This window comes from Echinops telfairi, unplaced genomic scaffold (assembly GCF_000313985.2).
Source record: "Echinops telfairi isolate 266 unplaced genomic scaffold, ASM31398v2 ScPeMD7_7457;HRSCAF=8495, whole genome shotgun sequence".
Taxonomy (NCBI): Eukaryota; Metazoa; Chordata; class Mammalia; order Afrosoricida; family Tenrecidae; genus Echinops; species Echinops telfairi.
In genome coordinates this window covers 16,803,206-16,819,713 of record NW_022111357.1, presented here as the reverse complement: position 1 = coordinate 16,819,713, position 16,508 = coordinate 16,803,206, and the positions used below count along the sequence as shown (strand labels likewise).

General features: G+C 51.5%; 1 protein-coding gene across 1 annotated transcript in view; it reads left to right on the top strand.

Moving 5' to 3' along the window:
• Positions 1–7,193: 7,193 nt before the first annotated feature.
• The window catches only part of SESN2 (sestrin 2), a 19,933-nt gene continuing 10,618 nt past the window's right edge, over positions 7,194–16,508 (top strand). The window contains exons 1-2 of the mRNA XM_004705056.2: positions 7,194–7,594; positions 16,145–16,210. Of these exons, the coding sequence (XP_004705113.1) occupies positions 7,508–7,594; positions 16,145–16,210 (153 nt within the window). The 5' untranslated portion in view covers positions 7,194–7,507. The remainder of the gene's footprint in view (positions 7,595–16,144; positions 16,211–16,508) is intronic.

The window sequence follows — 16,508 nt, the reverse complement described above, 5'->3', positions numbered from 1 at the left end:
CGGTGCCCGGGTCTGTGTGTGTGTGTGTGTGAGATCTCCGAGACCGTCAGAAGCACGCCCCGTGCCCAGTGCCCGGGTCTCGTTTTAACCGAACGTCCATCCCCAGTACCTCGTTGGGCTTCTGTGCTGCCCTGGAGGGGACCAAACTGCTTGTGACTTGAGCCCGTCCCCTTTGATGGGCATTTTGAGCCCTTCCAGTTTTATGTTTTTACAACAAGAGAGCAAAGAACAGAAGTCAATTCCAGGTCAGGGCAGAGAGCTTGAAAAACAGCCGAAAATGATCGCTTCGGGTTCTTTCTTTTTTTAACCCTCCTACTTTTTCTTTGTTTTTCAAATTTTCTACAATAAAAACCTGTAGAAATGAATTACTATGTTTAGGGGGGAAACAAAACTAAACCCAAAAGTTCACTAAATAGTGAGGAAAATAGAAAAAAAAAAGGTGGGGGGACAAATTAAGCGGACTGCATAGTCCCGGGCTCCTCACGCCAAGGCGGCGCGGGGAGGAGCGAGGGGCGGGGCGGGGCGCCGAGCCTGCACCAATCAGAGCCCCGTTGGTAGGGCGAGCCGGGAGAACGGGGAGACTCCGCCCGACGAACGGCTTTGGTTTCTGAAGCTGCCTGGAAACCAGCGCAGGCCTAGCCGGCTCACGGCTGAGGGCTGCTATTGGGTGCCCGAAAACCCCGCCCACCTTCCAGCTGATTGACTGTGGTCGCTTACGTAAGGGGAGCCTGTTGCTGAGCAAAAACAAGTGCTGCAGTTTTCGCTGGGAGAAAAAAAAAAAGGGCTGCAAAGGAACTGGGTGCCCTTAGATCAAACCTGGAGCAGTGCTAGCCACCATTTATTAAGATGCAGCTAAGGCCCAGGTTCCGTGCACCAAACTTAAATATTCATGGTAATGGCCACCTTTCCTTAACACGGGCAGTCACTGGTCTGTTGTTAGGTGTCCAAGAGTCAGTTCTGAAACACAGCGACTATGATTAACACAATGAAACTGTCCTGCCTGTGCTATCTTCAATATCTTTCTTTCTTTGAGCCCAGGATTGCAACCACTGTGTAAATACATACCGTTGACGGTCTGCCTCTTTTCCCACTGACTCTCTACCAAGTACAATGTCCTTCTCCTGATACCTGTCCACAATACGGGAGATGAATTCTTACCAACTTCCCTTTTAAGACGCATCCTGGCTGTACTTCCCTGGCTGTTTGTTCTTTGGGCAGTCCATGGTATATTCGATATTCTTCACCAGCACCATAAGTCAAAGGCATCGATTCTTCTGTCTTCTGTAGTCGTTGTCCATCTAATACATGCATACTAGGCAATTGAATATACCAGGCTTGGGTCAGGCACACCTTAGTCCTCAAACTGACATCTATGCTTTTTAGCACTTTACAAAGGTGTTTTGCAGATTTGCCCAAAGCCATGCAACATTTGATTTTTTAGACTGCTGCTCCATGAACATTGGTTGTGGGCCCAACTAATATGAAATCTTTGACAATATTAATCTTTTCTCAGTTTTTCAAATGATGTTGCTTATTGATCAAGTTGTAAAGGCTTTTTTTGTTTGTTTTTATGTTGATGTGTTATCCATACTCAAAGCTATGGGTCTTTAATATTTATTCATCAGTAACTGCTTCAAGTCCTGTTTGCTTTCAGCAAGCAAGAGTATGTATCTGCATATATTGTACGTTGTTAATGCATTCTCCATATAGTCCATCTTCTCAGAATACTTGCTCAGTATACAGATTAAATAAATGTGGTGAAAGGCTACTACCCTGATACACACCTTTTCTGCTTTCGTGAATGACTGCCTCTTGGTTTATACAAATTCCACATGAGCACACTTAAGTTTCTGGAATTAACATTCTTTGAAATGTTATCCATAATCGGTTATGATCCACACAGTTGAATACCTTTGCATACTCAATAACATGCATATCAACATCTTTCTGGCATTCTCTGCTTTCAGCTATGATCCATGTGATCCCAGCAATGATATCTGTGACTCACATCCTCTACTGATTCTAACTTGAACTTCTAGCAATACCCTGTACTGGTGCAATCATTTTTGAATTATCTGTAGTCAAATTTTACTTGCATGTGAGCTTAATGCTGCCGTACAATTACTTCCACATTCTGTTGACTCACTTTTCTTTGGAGTGGGCACAAATAGGAATCTTGTCATATTGGCCAGAAAGCCATCTTCTTTTTTTTGGACATGAGCATCACTAGGCTAGATGCGTTAGAATAAGAACAATACTTATTCTACATCAAGTCTTATGAAGGGATTTGTATACATTAGCTCTCAACCTCGTAAGAACCCTAGGAAGTAAATTTTACCTCCTATTCATGCACAGGAGGAAAAGCTTCAGAAAAGTGATTTAACTTGTCCAGGTTCACACAGTAAGGGTTAAGACTAGAAACTTCAATTTAGATATCCTGACTTTTTTTTTTTTTTAGTACAATGAAAGTGTTTGGGGATTAGGGCAAGATGGAACAAGATGGAGGCCAGGGTCATTGCAGAGTGGCTCTCTGGGGATGTATAGGGCCTCTAAGAGTAGAATGGCGCAGAAGAAAGACAGGAATGCACCAGGGCCAAGAGAGTTCTTTCTGGAAATGTGAGGGTGCTGGCACAGCCTATTAGAGTGCATGTGGCCCTGGACTGGGGGTCTGGACCCCTGGGTTCTAGTATCTCTCTGGTCAGCTTGCTTAGTGACCTTGGGCAAATTCTTTCCTCTCAGTGCTTCAGCCTTCCATTCTACAAGAGCAAGGAGTAAGTTACACCCCTGAGGAGCGGAAGTGCACCCAGGCTAGTCTTTGGGGAGTCTGGTCCCTGCTGGTGAGAAAAAGATGCTGCTGTTTGCTCCCCATCCCTGACACGCTGGGGAGTTGCTCTAGTCTGTCCTTACAGGTTCATTATGCGTCAGAATCGACTCAATGGCGGTGGGTTGGTCCTTGTTGACAGCAGGGGAATGTTCTGTAACCACACCGTCTGTGTTTAGCTGTGACCTGGCCTCTTTCCAGGACCTCCCGCGGAGACAAGGCCCCTGTCAACCCTATAAACTCCCAAGCGGCTGAAGGTGCTGGCTGGGCTGCGGGGGTCCGACCTGCAGGGGGCGCTGAGGGCTCGCTCGGCGGGGAGCTCCTCCAGCGGGGAGTTTCTGTCCTCGATTTTCAGCCAAGAGACAGCATCGCCCACTGGGACTCGGGAGGGCTCGTTTCAATTCCTTTATTTTCCAAGTGAGTGAACCGAACCCCCTGCCCTCGCCTCCGAGCGGCCTCACAGCGACCCTCAACGTGGCTTTCCGAGACGGCCCCTCTCCGCGGGAGTGCAAAGCCGCGTCGTCTCCCGAGGAGCGGCTGGTGATTTCGAACGGCTGACCTTTTCGGGAGCGACCCCCGTGAGGACCTCGGGGCACGCCCTCAGTTCCACACTAGCACCGGAGTTTCCTCATTCCTGGGCGCCACTCCTTCTGCCCCATTTGACCCAGGAAAGAGTTGGCTTCATCCCCCAGAGTCTCCGAAGCCTACCCCCTCGAAGGGCAACTCCAGACGCCTCCAGCGGTGGCTTTCAAGCTTGACAATTGACCTGTCAGCCAGGTGGGGGAAGCCTCTCCCTCAGCATCCAGCACAGGACTTGCTTAATAAGTAATTAAATGAACGTGTGTGTGAATAAACCAGGAGGGTGGGTCTTTCTTTGGCTTTATCACACCTGGATGGGATTGGGCTGCTTTTCCTGAAAGCTGCCCTGATCACTAGCACTGTGCTCTGAGCTGACGGCGGGAGAGGGCAGAAGCAAGAACAGGATGAAGAATGGCCTCCAGGGTGATAAATCCCAGCTCCGGGAATGGCCAAGCTATAAGAGCAGTGTAGTACCAGGACCCCAGAATTAACCGAGGAAATGTGAAAACAGACTTGAAGAAAGCACACCAGCAGGGCCATTCTTCTGAGAGAGGGTCTGGCACCTCAGAAACATTTCAAGCCAAATCTAGATAGTTTTCAGGACTGGAATGCGAGAGAAGAACAAAAAAAGGTCTGGCCAATCAGCAGCCTCAACACGGCTTATGCAAGAGAGCAGGAGTCTGACAACAGGAGATCTTCACTGAGCTCAAAACACAAGACAAAGAGGAGGGGAAAACAAAAGGCAGAAGGCGGTGGGGGTGGGGAGGGGAGGATGTGTCTACCCTGTGTCACCAGGCCACACCTTCTTGGCCAGAAAGCTCCATTACTGCATTTCCAGAGCCCAGCACAGTGCCTGGTGTACACTCACTAGTTTCTATTGAGTCATTTCCAACTCATGGAGACCTCAGCATAGAACTGGGCCGCATACGGTTTTCCATGGCTGGTTTGTTGGAAGAGGACAGTCAAGCCTTCCTCCCAAGGTGCCTCTAGATGAACTCAGGCCAGCAACCTTTTAGATCGCAGCCAAGCACGTTCAGCGTCTGTCCTGCTCAGCATACACTAGAATACACTAGTGACTAGATGGTCAAAGTACTTACTGAACCTGAGAGGGAGGAAAGGAGTCAGAGCCCTGACCAGCAGGTTTGTCCTGAGTGGAACCATTTCAATGATTCACCTTTTCTCTGGTTCCTTTTGCTCAGATTCCAGCTGTCCCGTCACCTTCAGACAATAACTTGGCTTTTCATGGAGGTTCTTTGACAAGAAGGGATGTGCATAAGCTACCCCAGAGTTACACTTCTTGCTCCCAATTGATATATTGGAATTCTGCCCTGAGCATCTGTGTCTTATGCCAGCCTGCTTCTCACATGCTCCACCTCTCCTTAGTGGTGTTTCCACTTTAGGGTCATTCATGCCTGGGTTTGAAATCCTTTGCTCAACTGATTACAGAGCTATCTGGCCTCAGTCACTACACTTTTTGAACCTTGGTTTCATCGTCTGTCAAATGGGAGCCTAATGCCAACCTCAGGGAGTTGTAGTGAGCGTTACATGAAACAACGGGGGCCTATCCTGGACTGATGCTGGTGTCTCTGGCACGTACAGTCTCCCTTGGAGACCACGTCACAAAAGAGCATCCACTTTCGAACATCAGTATCTCTGCTTTTCCCGCTCACCACATTACTAACTTTGTAAGTGAAGTCATGGGAATGACTGAGTCACTTCCTTGAAGATTCTGAAGGCTTATTCTACAGAAGAGAGTAATTAAAACTCATTACCTCAAAATATTTACAGAGGCGCCACTGCATGCTAGTGGGGAATACAGAGAATTAGACAGTTCTACCTTAAAGGAGCTCTGGCCCAGCCTGGTGGAGTCCATTTTTGAGCTCCCTCCCTTTGTAAAAATGGCCTATGACATATTCCATTGTTAGTTGGAGGGAGGGGGCTGAGCCATATAGACATGGTAACAAAGCTCCTGTGGGAGTCCTGAAATGGTATAAGGAGGTAGAAACAAGGTGTTAAAGGAGTTGAGTAGGTGAACTACTTTCAGCTGAACTATAGGAAGCAACACCTTCCAGAGGAAGTGACAGTTGGAAGTCTTCCTGAGGCCACAAACACAAAATGAAGGGATTGAATTCTGGGTAGGATTTTAATGAGCAGAGATTTACGGAGAGAACAACTTAAAGGTCAAATGAGGAACGTGAGTATGGCAGGTAAGACTGGAAAGGTAAGTTGAGGCAAGTCTTGGCAAGCCATGAATGTGAGCCTAGGGGGTTGACCTTTGTTCTGTAGCTGATGAAATACCACCAAAGCTCTCTGATCTGGACATTGACGCTACAGAGTAAACTTTTTCAATAAAAGTCGAATCTTGACATAAGGAGATTTAGAAGGGTATTCAATGCAAAAGAAGTGTCAATGACCAAAGGACTATTATTGGCAGGGCATTGTGCTAGGAGGCCATAGGGCAGGAGACAAAGATGTCAAAATGTGGACCCTGCCTTCAAGGAACTCATAATCAACAGGATCAGATGAGATATATACACAGAAAATTACAATACAAAGTCGAGAATGGCAAGTGTCATAATAATGACCTAGCCCAAGTGTCTTGGGACTCAAGGGAAAATGCCATTATTTTCCTTCTCCGTAAAAGCTAGACGCTGGAGACCAAGTCTGAGGCTCATCTTTGGAATCATAATTCTAGATTCAAAGAGAGGACCTTGGGGGTCATCTAGCCCATTCCTCCACCACCAGGATCCACATCCAGAGTAAATAATGACTTTCAAATGGCGACGAAAAGAGAGACTACACAAAACTTGCGAACCTGTGAGGCCGGCAGGGCAAAACGAGTGCAGGTCTGAGGCACTGGTGGGGTGGCTTCCCTGCAAAAGGAGAGTCGAAGGCCAGGAAGTGGATGAGAACAGGGAGGGAGAGTGTGCATGCAAAGGAGAGGGGTACAAACAGAAACTTAGGGGAACACCCACGTTTCAGGGAGTGGGAGGAGAAAGAGAAGTCAGAGGAGTGGCCAGAGGGAAAGAGAGAGGAGAGACGAGAACTAGCACAACACCTAGTCACTGAGTTCCAAGATGGCTGGCCGGGGTGGCAGGCCGCCTGAGGGCCAAGGGAGCAGATGGAGGAAACTGCAGCAACAGGGCTTGCGGTTAGACATGGTTTGCCAATACATTTCGATGAATGAAAGCTTTTTCCAGACTTCACAAATAGGGTGGTTTCCCCAGTGCCGGGTACATTTGAAGGAGGAGTCCTCCTGTTGGCCAGGGGGTACAGGGCTGTGCCCTCAGACATCCAAAGATCTGATGTTCAGATCTATAATTAGCAACCGTGGAGGAAGTGGGCCAAACCTCCAAACCTTCCTAACCCTAACCAGTCCCCTCCAGGAACTAAAAAAAAATGAAGGACGCATTTTGGGGGGGATTTCACAACCGGCTCTTAGGTCCAGCCCGGTGAAGTCCCGTTTCATCATACAGTACTAATGACTCTCCGGCCCGTCACTCTGGTCTCCTATTGCCTGTGCTCTGACTAAACCCGCTTGCAAAAGTTTGCAGCATTCGTCCCGGCCGACTACAGCTCCCAGAGTTCCCGGGCATTTCCCTGTGCCGATTGGCTGAGTAGTCGACTCCAGGGGGAGGTGACGGCCCCGCCTCCCCGGGAAACAGGCATCTGATTGGCTGGGGCGCGGGGCTTTTGTGTCCCCGCCCTCCTCCGGGGACCGCAGCGGGCTGAACGGTGCTGCTGGTGTCAGAGCCCAGAGAGCGCTGGCAGTTCCGCGGCGGGGATGCTGAGGAGCGTTGGGTTCGCGAGCAGCGCTGGCCACTGCGGGCTTCCGAGGCGCTCCGGGCCGTGAGAAAACCCCTAGCCGCGACCAGTGGCAGTAGCCGGAAGCCAATCGCTGTTCCAGAAGCGGGGCTGGCGGAGAGTTCAGCGCAGCAGCGGCCGTTCTCGGATTCCTGGCTTCCAGAGCGTCCTGGAGCCTCGAGAGGCACGTCAAGGTTCTAGAACCTACCGTGCTGCCCCGGGTCCTGGCTTCCTTCGTGTCCGTCCAAGCCCCCGCTCTGGTGCACAGGTCGTTGGCGAGCCGCGGCTCGATCTAGGCACACCATGATCGTTGCGGGCTCCGAGGGTGGCCCCGAGCTCAAGGGCTACCTGCCGTTCGCCCGGAGCGGCGGCGGCGCTGAGGTCGGAGAGGTAAGTGGAGGCCGAGCGACGCTGCCCTTCCCTGGAAGCCCGGGCCGTGTCCGAGCGGCGGGCCGTCCCGAGAGAAGTCAGTGCGACCCCCGGGCTCGGGGACGGGAGTGAAGAGCGTAACCCGGGGCGAGGGTTGCATCAACTGGCAGCCTCGGCCCTCGACGCCCCTTCCCCCTCTCCCTCGGGCTGTGCAGCCCTCCCCGGCTCGCTCGGACCCCCAGCCAATGAGAAGGGAGCCTTCCCGAGGTCCTCTCGCGTTCGGTCTCTCGTCGAGAGCGTCTTCAAGTCCAGGCAAATCCCGGCCGGAGCGGCCCGACCACTCCTCCTCCCCGCCCCCTTCCGCTGAGTCCCTTCCCTTGGTGGGGGCCGGCGGGCAGAGGACTCTTTCTAGGACACGTTCCCGCTCCGATCCCCCAGCGCCCGAAGTCGAGCACCTGGGACTGGCTCCCGAAGGCCGACTCGGTCCCTTTCCCGCCACCCCTGCCCCAACGGCACCCCCAGATTTGGAGGAGGGGCGGTCAGCGGCGAGAGGGGGCGGGGCCACGGGCGCTCCCGGGGGCTTGGCTAGCTGCCCGGCCCGCGGCCGTCGTCAAAGCTGGCGGGAGAGGGGCTTGGGGTGGGGAAATAGGCTGCGCTCCTGAAACCTAAGACACTTTAGGCTGTGCCCCTCTAAGTGGGCTGGTGGCCCAGAAGTTTGTTTGGAAGGGATCCTCCGTGTCCCCTTAGGCAATGCCCTGAGGGCTTTGCAGTAAAGCTAGTAATAAGGTTGGGTATAATTTAGCAATTAGCGATAGCGGACCTACCAGATGCCAGGACGGACTAGATGCAGTACATCGGGTTGCTCTGAGTCGGAAGCGACTCAAAAGCGCCTAACAACAGATGCCAGGCATAGGCGACCGTAGCGATGCAGGGGTTGTAGCGGGCAGCTGCTAGCGGAAAGCACGGTGGATCCAGTCCACCAGTCAGGAGAAGATGTGGCAGTCTGCTTGCATAAGGATTTGCAGCAGCGGAAACACTGGGGTGGGTTCTATTTTGTCCTATTGGCCCGTAGGAGTCAAAATGGACTCAGCCGCCATGCGTTTGGCCATGTTGGGTTTAGATGGTCGGCCTGCATTTTCTCTGAGTGCTCAGGACTAAATCAGCAGCGTGTGAGCAATATTGCAGCCCCATTTTACAGAACAAGAAAATGGAGACCTAGGAAGGGCTCAGGGAGAGGTTCTTCGGCTTGGGTGCCCCTAGGATTTCAGATGGTGCTTGCCACCTCAGAGTTTTGCTTGTTTCTTTTGTTTCCAGGGAATCAGGGAGCAGGTGAGTTGCTTGGACTGGGGACCAGAGGAATGCTAGGCCTAAGATGGGTGGTGGAAATCTACCCCCTTTTCTGGGCCACATAGTTTTTGAGGCTCTGGAGCTGTAGGGTAAGCATTGGCCTGCTAACCTCAAGAGCTGCGCTCCAAACCCGCCAGGCAATTCCCAGGATAAAGATGAGGTGATCTGCTCCCATTTTCGGCCTCAGAAACCCAACCTGGGCTTTGCCGTGAGTTGAAACGGGCTTGACAATAGGTTTGTGTGTTGTTGTTGATGCTGCAGCCATAGATGATTTGGGTCGGGGTTTCTGTTAGCTTGAGTTTAGCCGTCCCCTACTGTGATTTAAGGAACCCTGGTGGTGCAGTAGGAGCCCTGGTGACACACATAGTGGATTACTCATTGGGCTGCTAACTGCAAAGTCAGCCATTTGAAACCACGGGCCCCTCCAAGGGAGAAAGATAAGGCTTTCTACTCCTGTAAACGGTCGCACTCTTTCTTGGAAAGCTACGAGCAGTTCTGTTTGGTCCTAGAGGGGCACTATGGGTCAGAATGGACTTGACGTCAGTGAGCTTGGTCTTTTGGTTTGGGCTGGCTAAGAGCTCAGCTGCGGATGTAGGGCAGTTCTGCGCTGCCTTGACTTAAAAGCAGTGGGTTGGGTTTGGAATCTGGTGGAGTGGGTGGTGGGATAGAATTGCTGAGTTTTCTTGTGTCAGCAGTTGAACGCTCAACACTGGATGACTATGAATTCTCTGTCAAGATTACAGTCTTGGAAACCTGATGGAGCAGTTCTCTGTCCTCTCGGTCGCTATGGCTCAGAATGGACTCCCCCGCAGTGGGGCCGTTTTCTGTGTTTGGACCATGGTTCAGGATTTCCTTGGGAAAGAATGACCCCTACTCTTGTTCCTCCTCAGCTCTTTGGTTCTGACCAAGTCACTGTAGTCTCGACTCTGTTTCTTTCTTTGTGAAAGGATGGAAATCATGTTATCACTGAGAGCACCTGGGCACTGGACCCAGAGGGAACAGGTTCCAGTGCTCCCACTCCCTCACCATGTGACTTGGGTCAAGTCATCACTGTCTTAGCATGGGGGCACAATAGGAGAATTTGCTGAGAATCTAAAGGGAGATCAAAGCACAGTGCCCGGAACATGGTGACGACATTAAACGTACTAACTTATGAGAATGTGACCATGACACAAATGTCCTTTGCCTCAATATCTCACAAAGGGGTGCCTGAGTGGACCCTGCTGGCCCTCTCTGGGACAGTGGAGTAGGGAGTGCCTCAGGTGATGAGGGCAGGCTATGAGGCAGTAGCCTTGCGAGGGAAAGCCCTTGCCAGCAGTAGGGGCAAGCTTGTGGCCTCTGTGAGAAGAAATGGACCATGGGAAGGAGGTATGACTTAAACAAGGGTCCTTAGAAGGAGGCAGAGTGCTGTTGATCTCATAGAGCCTGGTGCCCAAGGTCTTATTGGAGACTCAGGTACGAAGCCCCTCAACTCCTCATGACTTCACCACATACTTTTTCAGGGAGTAGAGGCCTTTAGATGTGTGACGCTCCAGTAAGTTCCAAGGGCTTCACTTGAGTGCTGGTAGGTCGTATATTTCAGACCCTTTGGGGGCTATGGAATGACTTCCTCAAACCCGAGCTTTGAAACAAATTCAGCTCAGTTTAGCCATGGCCAAGCCAGTGACACTGGAATGGCCCTGAGGATGGTAAATGTGGGTGGACCACCAAACACCAAGCAGAAGGGGAAAAGTTATGGGTTGAAGTCCTGTCCGAAACTTAATCTCTGTGCGCGTGGGTTGTGTGTTGCAAAGCAACCACATCTCTTGACCAGACGAGTCAAAAACAACGGGTGTCCAGCTCAGAGACGGTGGCTGACTGCAGCTTTGAATGTGTATCTGCTCTCCCCAGTCTTGGCAATGAGCCAGTCTCCTGCATTGGGCTCCTGAAAGGTCTCATTAAGGCTCTTCTGAGTTGCCCATTCCAGGGCTTGGATCCATAAATTTTCCTCCTCCGATGAATGTTCTACACCACCCAAATTTTAAAAACTTAGGCCTGTTCAGGTTTCTGTTCTCCAACCCTGGCCGAAGATGCTTGAATCATTTCAGAGCCCTGCCTCCAACTTCACTTTGCTCTCCATCAGATAAGGTCCCTTTGTATATCCACTTCATACCCCCTTGCACCTGCCTGGGAGCCTTTATCCCAGTTGTAGTCACACATTTGTATAATTAAGCATTTCTTGTCATCTCCCTCGCTGGGCTAGAAACACCCGGAGGCAGAAACCTCACCGTGCAGGTCTCATCCCCAGCCCAGCACTGCTCTTAGCCTAATAAGTGCTCATAGCTATTTTCCCCATAATGGCTTAGCTGACCCTTGTGAACTATGCAGGCTTTGAAGTCAGATCTGAGCTTGTACCTTTTGAGAATAGCACCTTTCTGAGGCATAGCGACCTGTTTCTAAAGAAAGGGTAACATGAACAATTACCCAGGGTGCTTGTGGAGAGTCAGCAAGATCACATGTGTAAACACTTAGCTTAGTGCCCAGTACTTGGTGGGCATATAGGTGTATGGTGCCCTGCCCCCACCCTTCCATCCTGATCTATCTGGATCATAGGTCAGTTGCTTGGCTGTATCTTCCTCTCAGGTGTAAACCCAGGCGAGATCCATTCAGATGACCAGAACAGCCTGTGAGCATAATGGGGCCAGCAGAGTGGTTTAGCAGGTGCCTGTCCCTCAGTCCTGCTGGGAGTCACAGGCCAGGGCTGTACAGAACCGTGGGAAGCCACACGGAGCTAGAGTCTGTCTTCAGGCCTGGGCCCACTCCACGAGGAGTAGAAAGGACCTTGGTTACGAGACAGAACTGGGGTCAAATCACACATCGGCCACTTCTCACATACACACAAGAAACCCATGACCTACCCCGTTGCTGTCGGGCTGATTCCAACTCATAGTCATCCTTTAGGGTACAGTAGAGCCCGCGAAGGGTTCTCAAGGCAGTACATCTTTAGGGAAGCTGACGATCAGATCGTTCTACACCAGGGCTGCTTGGCCACTTCTCAGTTGGTGCTTAACCTTTGGAACCGTAATCCTTACTTGTGAGCACCGAGGTCTCCCCTCTGAAAAAGCTGCTGTGCCGATTGAGTGGAACCCGTGCACAGCGCCCAGGCTGATCTAAAAGGTCAGTGTGAGCCTACGTTAGGAGTCAGGCACTGGGCTTCGGTGATTGTCCTCTTTTTACAACTTGCTCCACACTCGCTGCACTCGCATGGCCACTGCACCTGGCCCCCTCAGGGTTTCATTTTCTTCCTCTGTAAAGTAGAGGTGGGGATCACGCCTTTATCTGATGTCGTGAGCCTGCACCGTCCAGTATGTAGCCCCTAGCCAATGTGGCTCTTCAGATACAGATACAAATGAAGTTCTTTAGTTGCATTTCAAATGCTTAGCCACGGTGGTTAAAAGTGACCATGTTTATTGGTCAGTATAGAGACCAACCATTGTTTCACCACAGAAAGTTCTAGTGACCGTGTGTGTGACACTGGGGTAACCAGAGGAACCTAAATTCGGTATGTGTCCTCAAGTTGAGAAACAGCATAGTGTGGCACAAGGTGCTGCGTTTCTGGCCAGTGGAACCCTGGGCTCGTGGACAGAGGCCAGGGCCTTTCATTTCTGGGGAAGCCCAGGTGTGAAAGCTGGGGGCTGTTGAGACCTCGAGAGTTCCGAGACTAAGAATCCGAATCCGGCTGTTCACTGATTCCCAGCTGGAGTGGTGTGAGTGACTTCACTTGTCATCTCAGAGCATTACTTATTCCTCATCTGTACATGAGGGCGGTGGTCCTTCCTAGGAGTCTGTGCATGACACAGCTGGTGATTCACGCACGCTGCTACCCAAGAGGATGGCAGTTTGAGCCCTCAGAAAGACACTTGGCATAAAAGGCCTGGGGGTCTGGGCCTGAAAACTGACGAGCTCTGAAAATCTGTAGACGGCACTTCTGCTCAGCATTGAAGGGGCTGACCGGGAGTTGGAATTGGCTTGACAATATCTGGTTAACTAGTTTGGTACTAGCTCCTTCCTTGACAGTGTGGGCGGTGATTGAGAGAGAACCCGATGCTTTGGCAACAGTCGTTGGTGTGGTTGCTTGTCCTCATGGACCCTCTATCCCAGGAACAGGGTCTCTGGGTGGTAGAAAAGGTTAAGCGCTTGACCACTCGCTGAAAGGCTGGCGGTTCAAACCCACCCAGAGGCTCCTTAGAAAAACGAGCCTATGGTCTGCTTCTGAAAGGTTACAATTTTGAAAACCCTGCGGAGGGAGCACTTCACCTCCGCTGCCACGTAGGATCCCATGAGTCAGAAGTGACTAGGCAGAAACTGATGACGCTCCAGGCTGGGAGAAGAGGTGTCAGTTTCCCCTGGAGTCTGGTGTCAAGGTTAGAGAATCATCCAGAATTTTAGAGCCATGGATTATAATCACACTGTCTGGTACAACTGCTTGGAATGCTGACCCTGCTCTCTCCCCATGGCCCCAAAGCTTAACTTTACAAGCCTGGCTTTGCTGTTTTCTCATCATTTAGGTATCAGCTCAAAAATCACGCCCAAAGGGGTTTTCCCTGTCAACTCAAGCTCAAACACACCACGGCACCAAAGCACTGCCTCATCGCTGTATTTCATTAGCTTTATAGAACTTGTATACGTTGGACTGCTAACTGCAAGGTCAACAGTTCAACTCCACCACTGACTCCTCTGGAGAAAAAGGAGGCAGTCTGCTCCTGTAAAGTTTTGCAGCTTCAGCAACCCACAAGGGGGGCAGTTCTACCCTGCCTTATAGGGGCGGGGCCTGGCTATCAGCATTTTGGGGAGGAGAACTTCTCCCAGGGATTCTAATACAGTAGCCCCCCACACACACACCTTATCTGTGGTTTTGCTCTTTGGGGGTTCAGTTACCTGCCATCAACCATAGTCCAAAAATATTTAAATCTCATGCCCTTCTTAGTAGCACAGTGAAATTTCTCCCTATCTTGCCCCCTCTAGGCTTTCTCCTCTGCTGGGCACATTTGGGTGAGTGGGCACACCACACCCTGGCAGCATTCTGGGTACTGCCCTATAATGCATAGGGAAAAACATAGTATATACAGGGTTCAGTATACTATCCACAGTTTTAGGCATCCCTTGGGAGTCTTATAACACGTCCCCCATGAATAAAGGGACTACTAACTTTATAGGATTTGGGTTTAGAAGCCCTTCTTTGAAATTGCAAGGAGGCTAATGGTTGCTGACTTTTATTAAGTACTTCCTGGGATCCAGGTACTAAGCATCATCTCATTAAGTTTCATGACTACTCGGTAAGAAGAGGTACTATTATCCTCATTATTTGGTAAGGAAATAAGTTCACATAGCTAGCAGGTATCAGGTGGTAGAATTGTAATTTGAGCTCAGGCAGTTGTGTCCAGAGCCTGTATCTTCTATCTGCACTTTATGGTAATGATGATGATAATAGCTGGTGTAGTGATTAGGGCTAAAATTGTTGGTAGAGCCAGACCCTTCACTTTTAGAACAACAGATACCAGCTCCTCCAGTTGGCAGCTCCGGGGAAGATTCTGCAGTGAGAAGGGGTACCAGGGCTTCTTCCTGCCTAGGTGGGGGTTGGGGTGGGGCCCTCCTGGGGCCCGTCGGGGTGGGGGGGGGGCCCACCCCCTGGTTTCCATGTGTCCTTAACTTCCCTGAGGGGGAGGGAGGCCCAGCTAGTGGAGTCAGCAATCCTTATCTCCCAGACTGAGCTGCCGGGCTTTTTCCCTTAGAGGGAGGAGGCTTGCCGCAAAAGGAATGCTTGGGGATTGGGGTGGTTACTATGCTGGGCCTGGGCCAGCTCGGACTGGCAGGCCCCTGCAGTGTGGACTGAGGGAGACCTGAGCAGCCAGCCCATACACCTGGTTTGTCACACAGAGCCTCTAGGTTCCTCTCCCAATTCTGAGTTTTAACGAGGGGAGGGGACTGTCCCTGTCCCATGAGGGGCAGGCTTCTGGATGGCTAACGTATTTCCAAGATCAGGGCTGAGAGCACCTTTCCCCTGCCCCTTCCTGTCCCAATGAACAAGACAAATTAATTGGGGGCGGGGGCAGGGGTGTAGGGGGGGGGATGGGGATGGGATAAATCTATACCTTGAATCCCGTTCTAGGACTAGGGGGTTAATTCAGTGGGATGTTCTCAAACTTGTTACCATCGAGTCAGTTCGGACTGATGGAACCCTATGAGCTGGAGTAGAACTGCCCCTGTGGGTTTCCAGGTCTGTAAATCTCTGTGAGCAGAAAGCCTTCTCTTCCAGGGAGCAGCTTGTGGGTTTGAACTGCTGACCTTGCAGGTAGCAGGCTAGTACCTAAACCTCTGTGCCACCAGGACTCCTATCCTGGGATGCCCAGAGAGGCTCAAAAGCATGCCGATGGGAACAGGCCCTCTCTGGGGTCCGAGTGCTGCGCAGACACCCTGCTGCTTCCCTCCACTCGCTGCTTTGTGTTCTTCATTCGCAGACCAATCTGACAGACTCCCCCTGCTCTCCACAACATGGCGTCTGGTAGGAAGGAGACTCAGAACAGGCACTTAGCTGAGAGTGTTCCCGTGAAGGAAAACACTGAAAATTGCGGGATCACAGAAGAGGGGCCTCCTGAGGGCCAGGGAAAGATCCCCAGGCCCTGAAGAGTGGGAGAGGTGGAGGCAGGGTCTGAAGCCAGCTGATAGATGTGTGCTTTAGAAAGGGTGCTTTGACTGCTGGGAAGAGGGTGGATAGGAGAGGGCAGGTGATGGAGGCCGGAGCCCATTTCGTGGGGCTGAGGTGGGGGTCCCAACAAGGGCCGATGGTAATCTGTGAGGCGAAAGGAGGGAAGAAAAGACACCCAGGTAAGAGTGGTTGCAGCTGCCTGGAGACATTTGTCCTCACTGGGAGCGGTTGTACCTTGTGTGGGCTCTTTGGGGCTGCCAAAATGGCGGCCCCCGAGAGATGTGCAGCCTGGTGGCGTCCCAGACCCTTCCGGCCCAGCAGTGCCGGAGCTCCTGGGTTCCTGGCCAGCTCCTCGTGAAACTAGCCCCCTTTCGCAGTCTCTCTCTGCCCCGTCTCCCCACTGGCCCCTCCCTCCTGGGTGTTGCAGAGACATGGCTGTACAGCTCTGTGGCCCCTCGCGTGAGGAGGGGAGGTTGGAGAGTTCACTGTCCCCGTAGTCTTCCCTCTACACCGACTAACCGTGCTGCATCTCTTCCCAGGAGCCCAGGGAGAGCCGCTCGCAGCGAGGCCCTCGGGGGCCCAGCGCCTTCATCCCAGTGGAGGAGGTAAGCTTGAAACGAGTTAAGAGCCTTTGGTCCCTAGGAAGAAAAGATGGGGCATTGTGGGCACGAGTCTTTGCCTGCCCCTGGAAATAGCCGCTTTGAAACTTCCCCTTCAGATCCTTGGCTCATTTAATCCACAAACTAGCCCTGTGAAGGAGGCACTCTCAACCCTATTTACTGGGAAGAAGCAGGCTCAGAGAGGCAAAGTGATGTTCACAGCTAAACCAAACCAAAGGAGCCTTGGTAGTCTAGTAGGTTATGAAATGGGCTACTAACCACAAAGTCAGTGGTCCAAAACCAC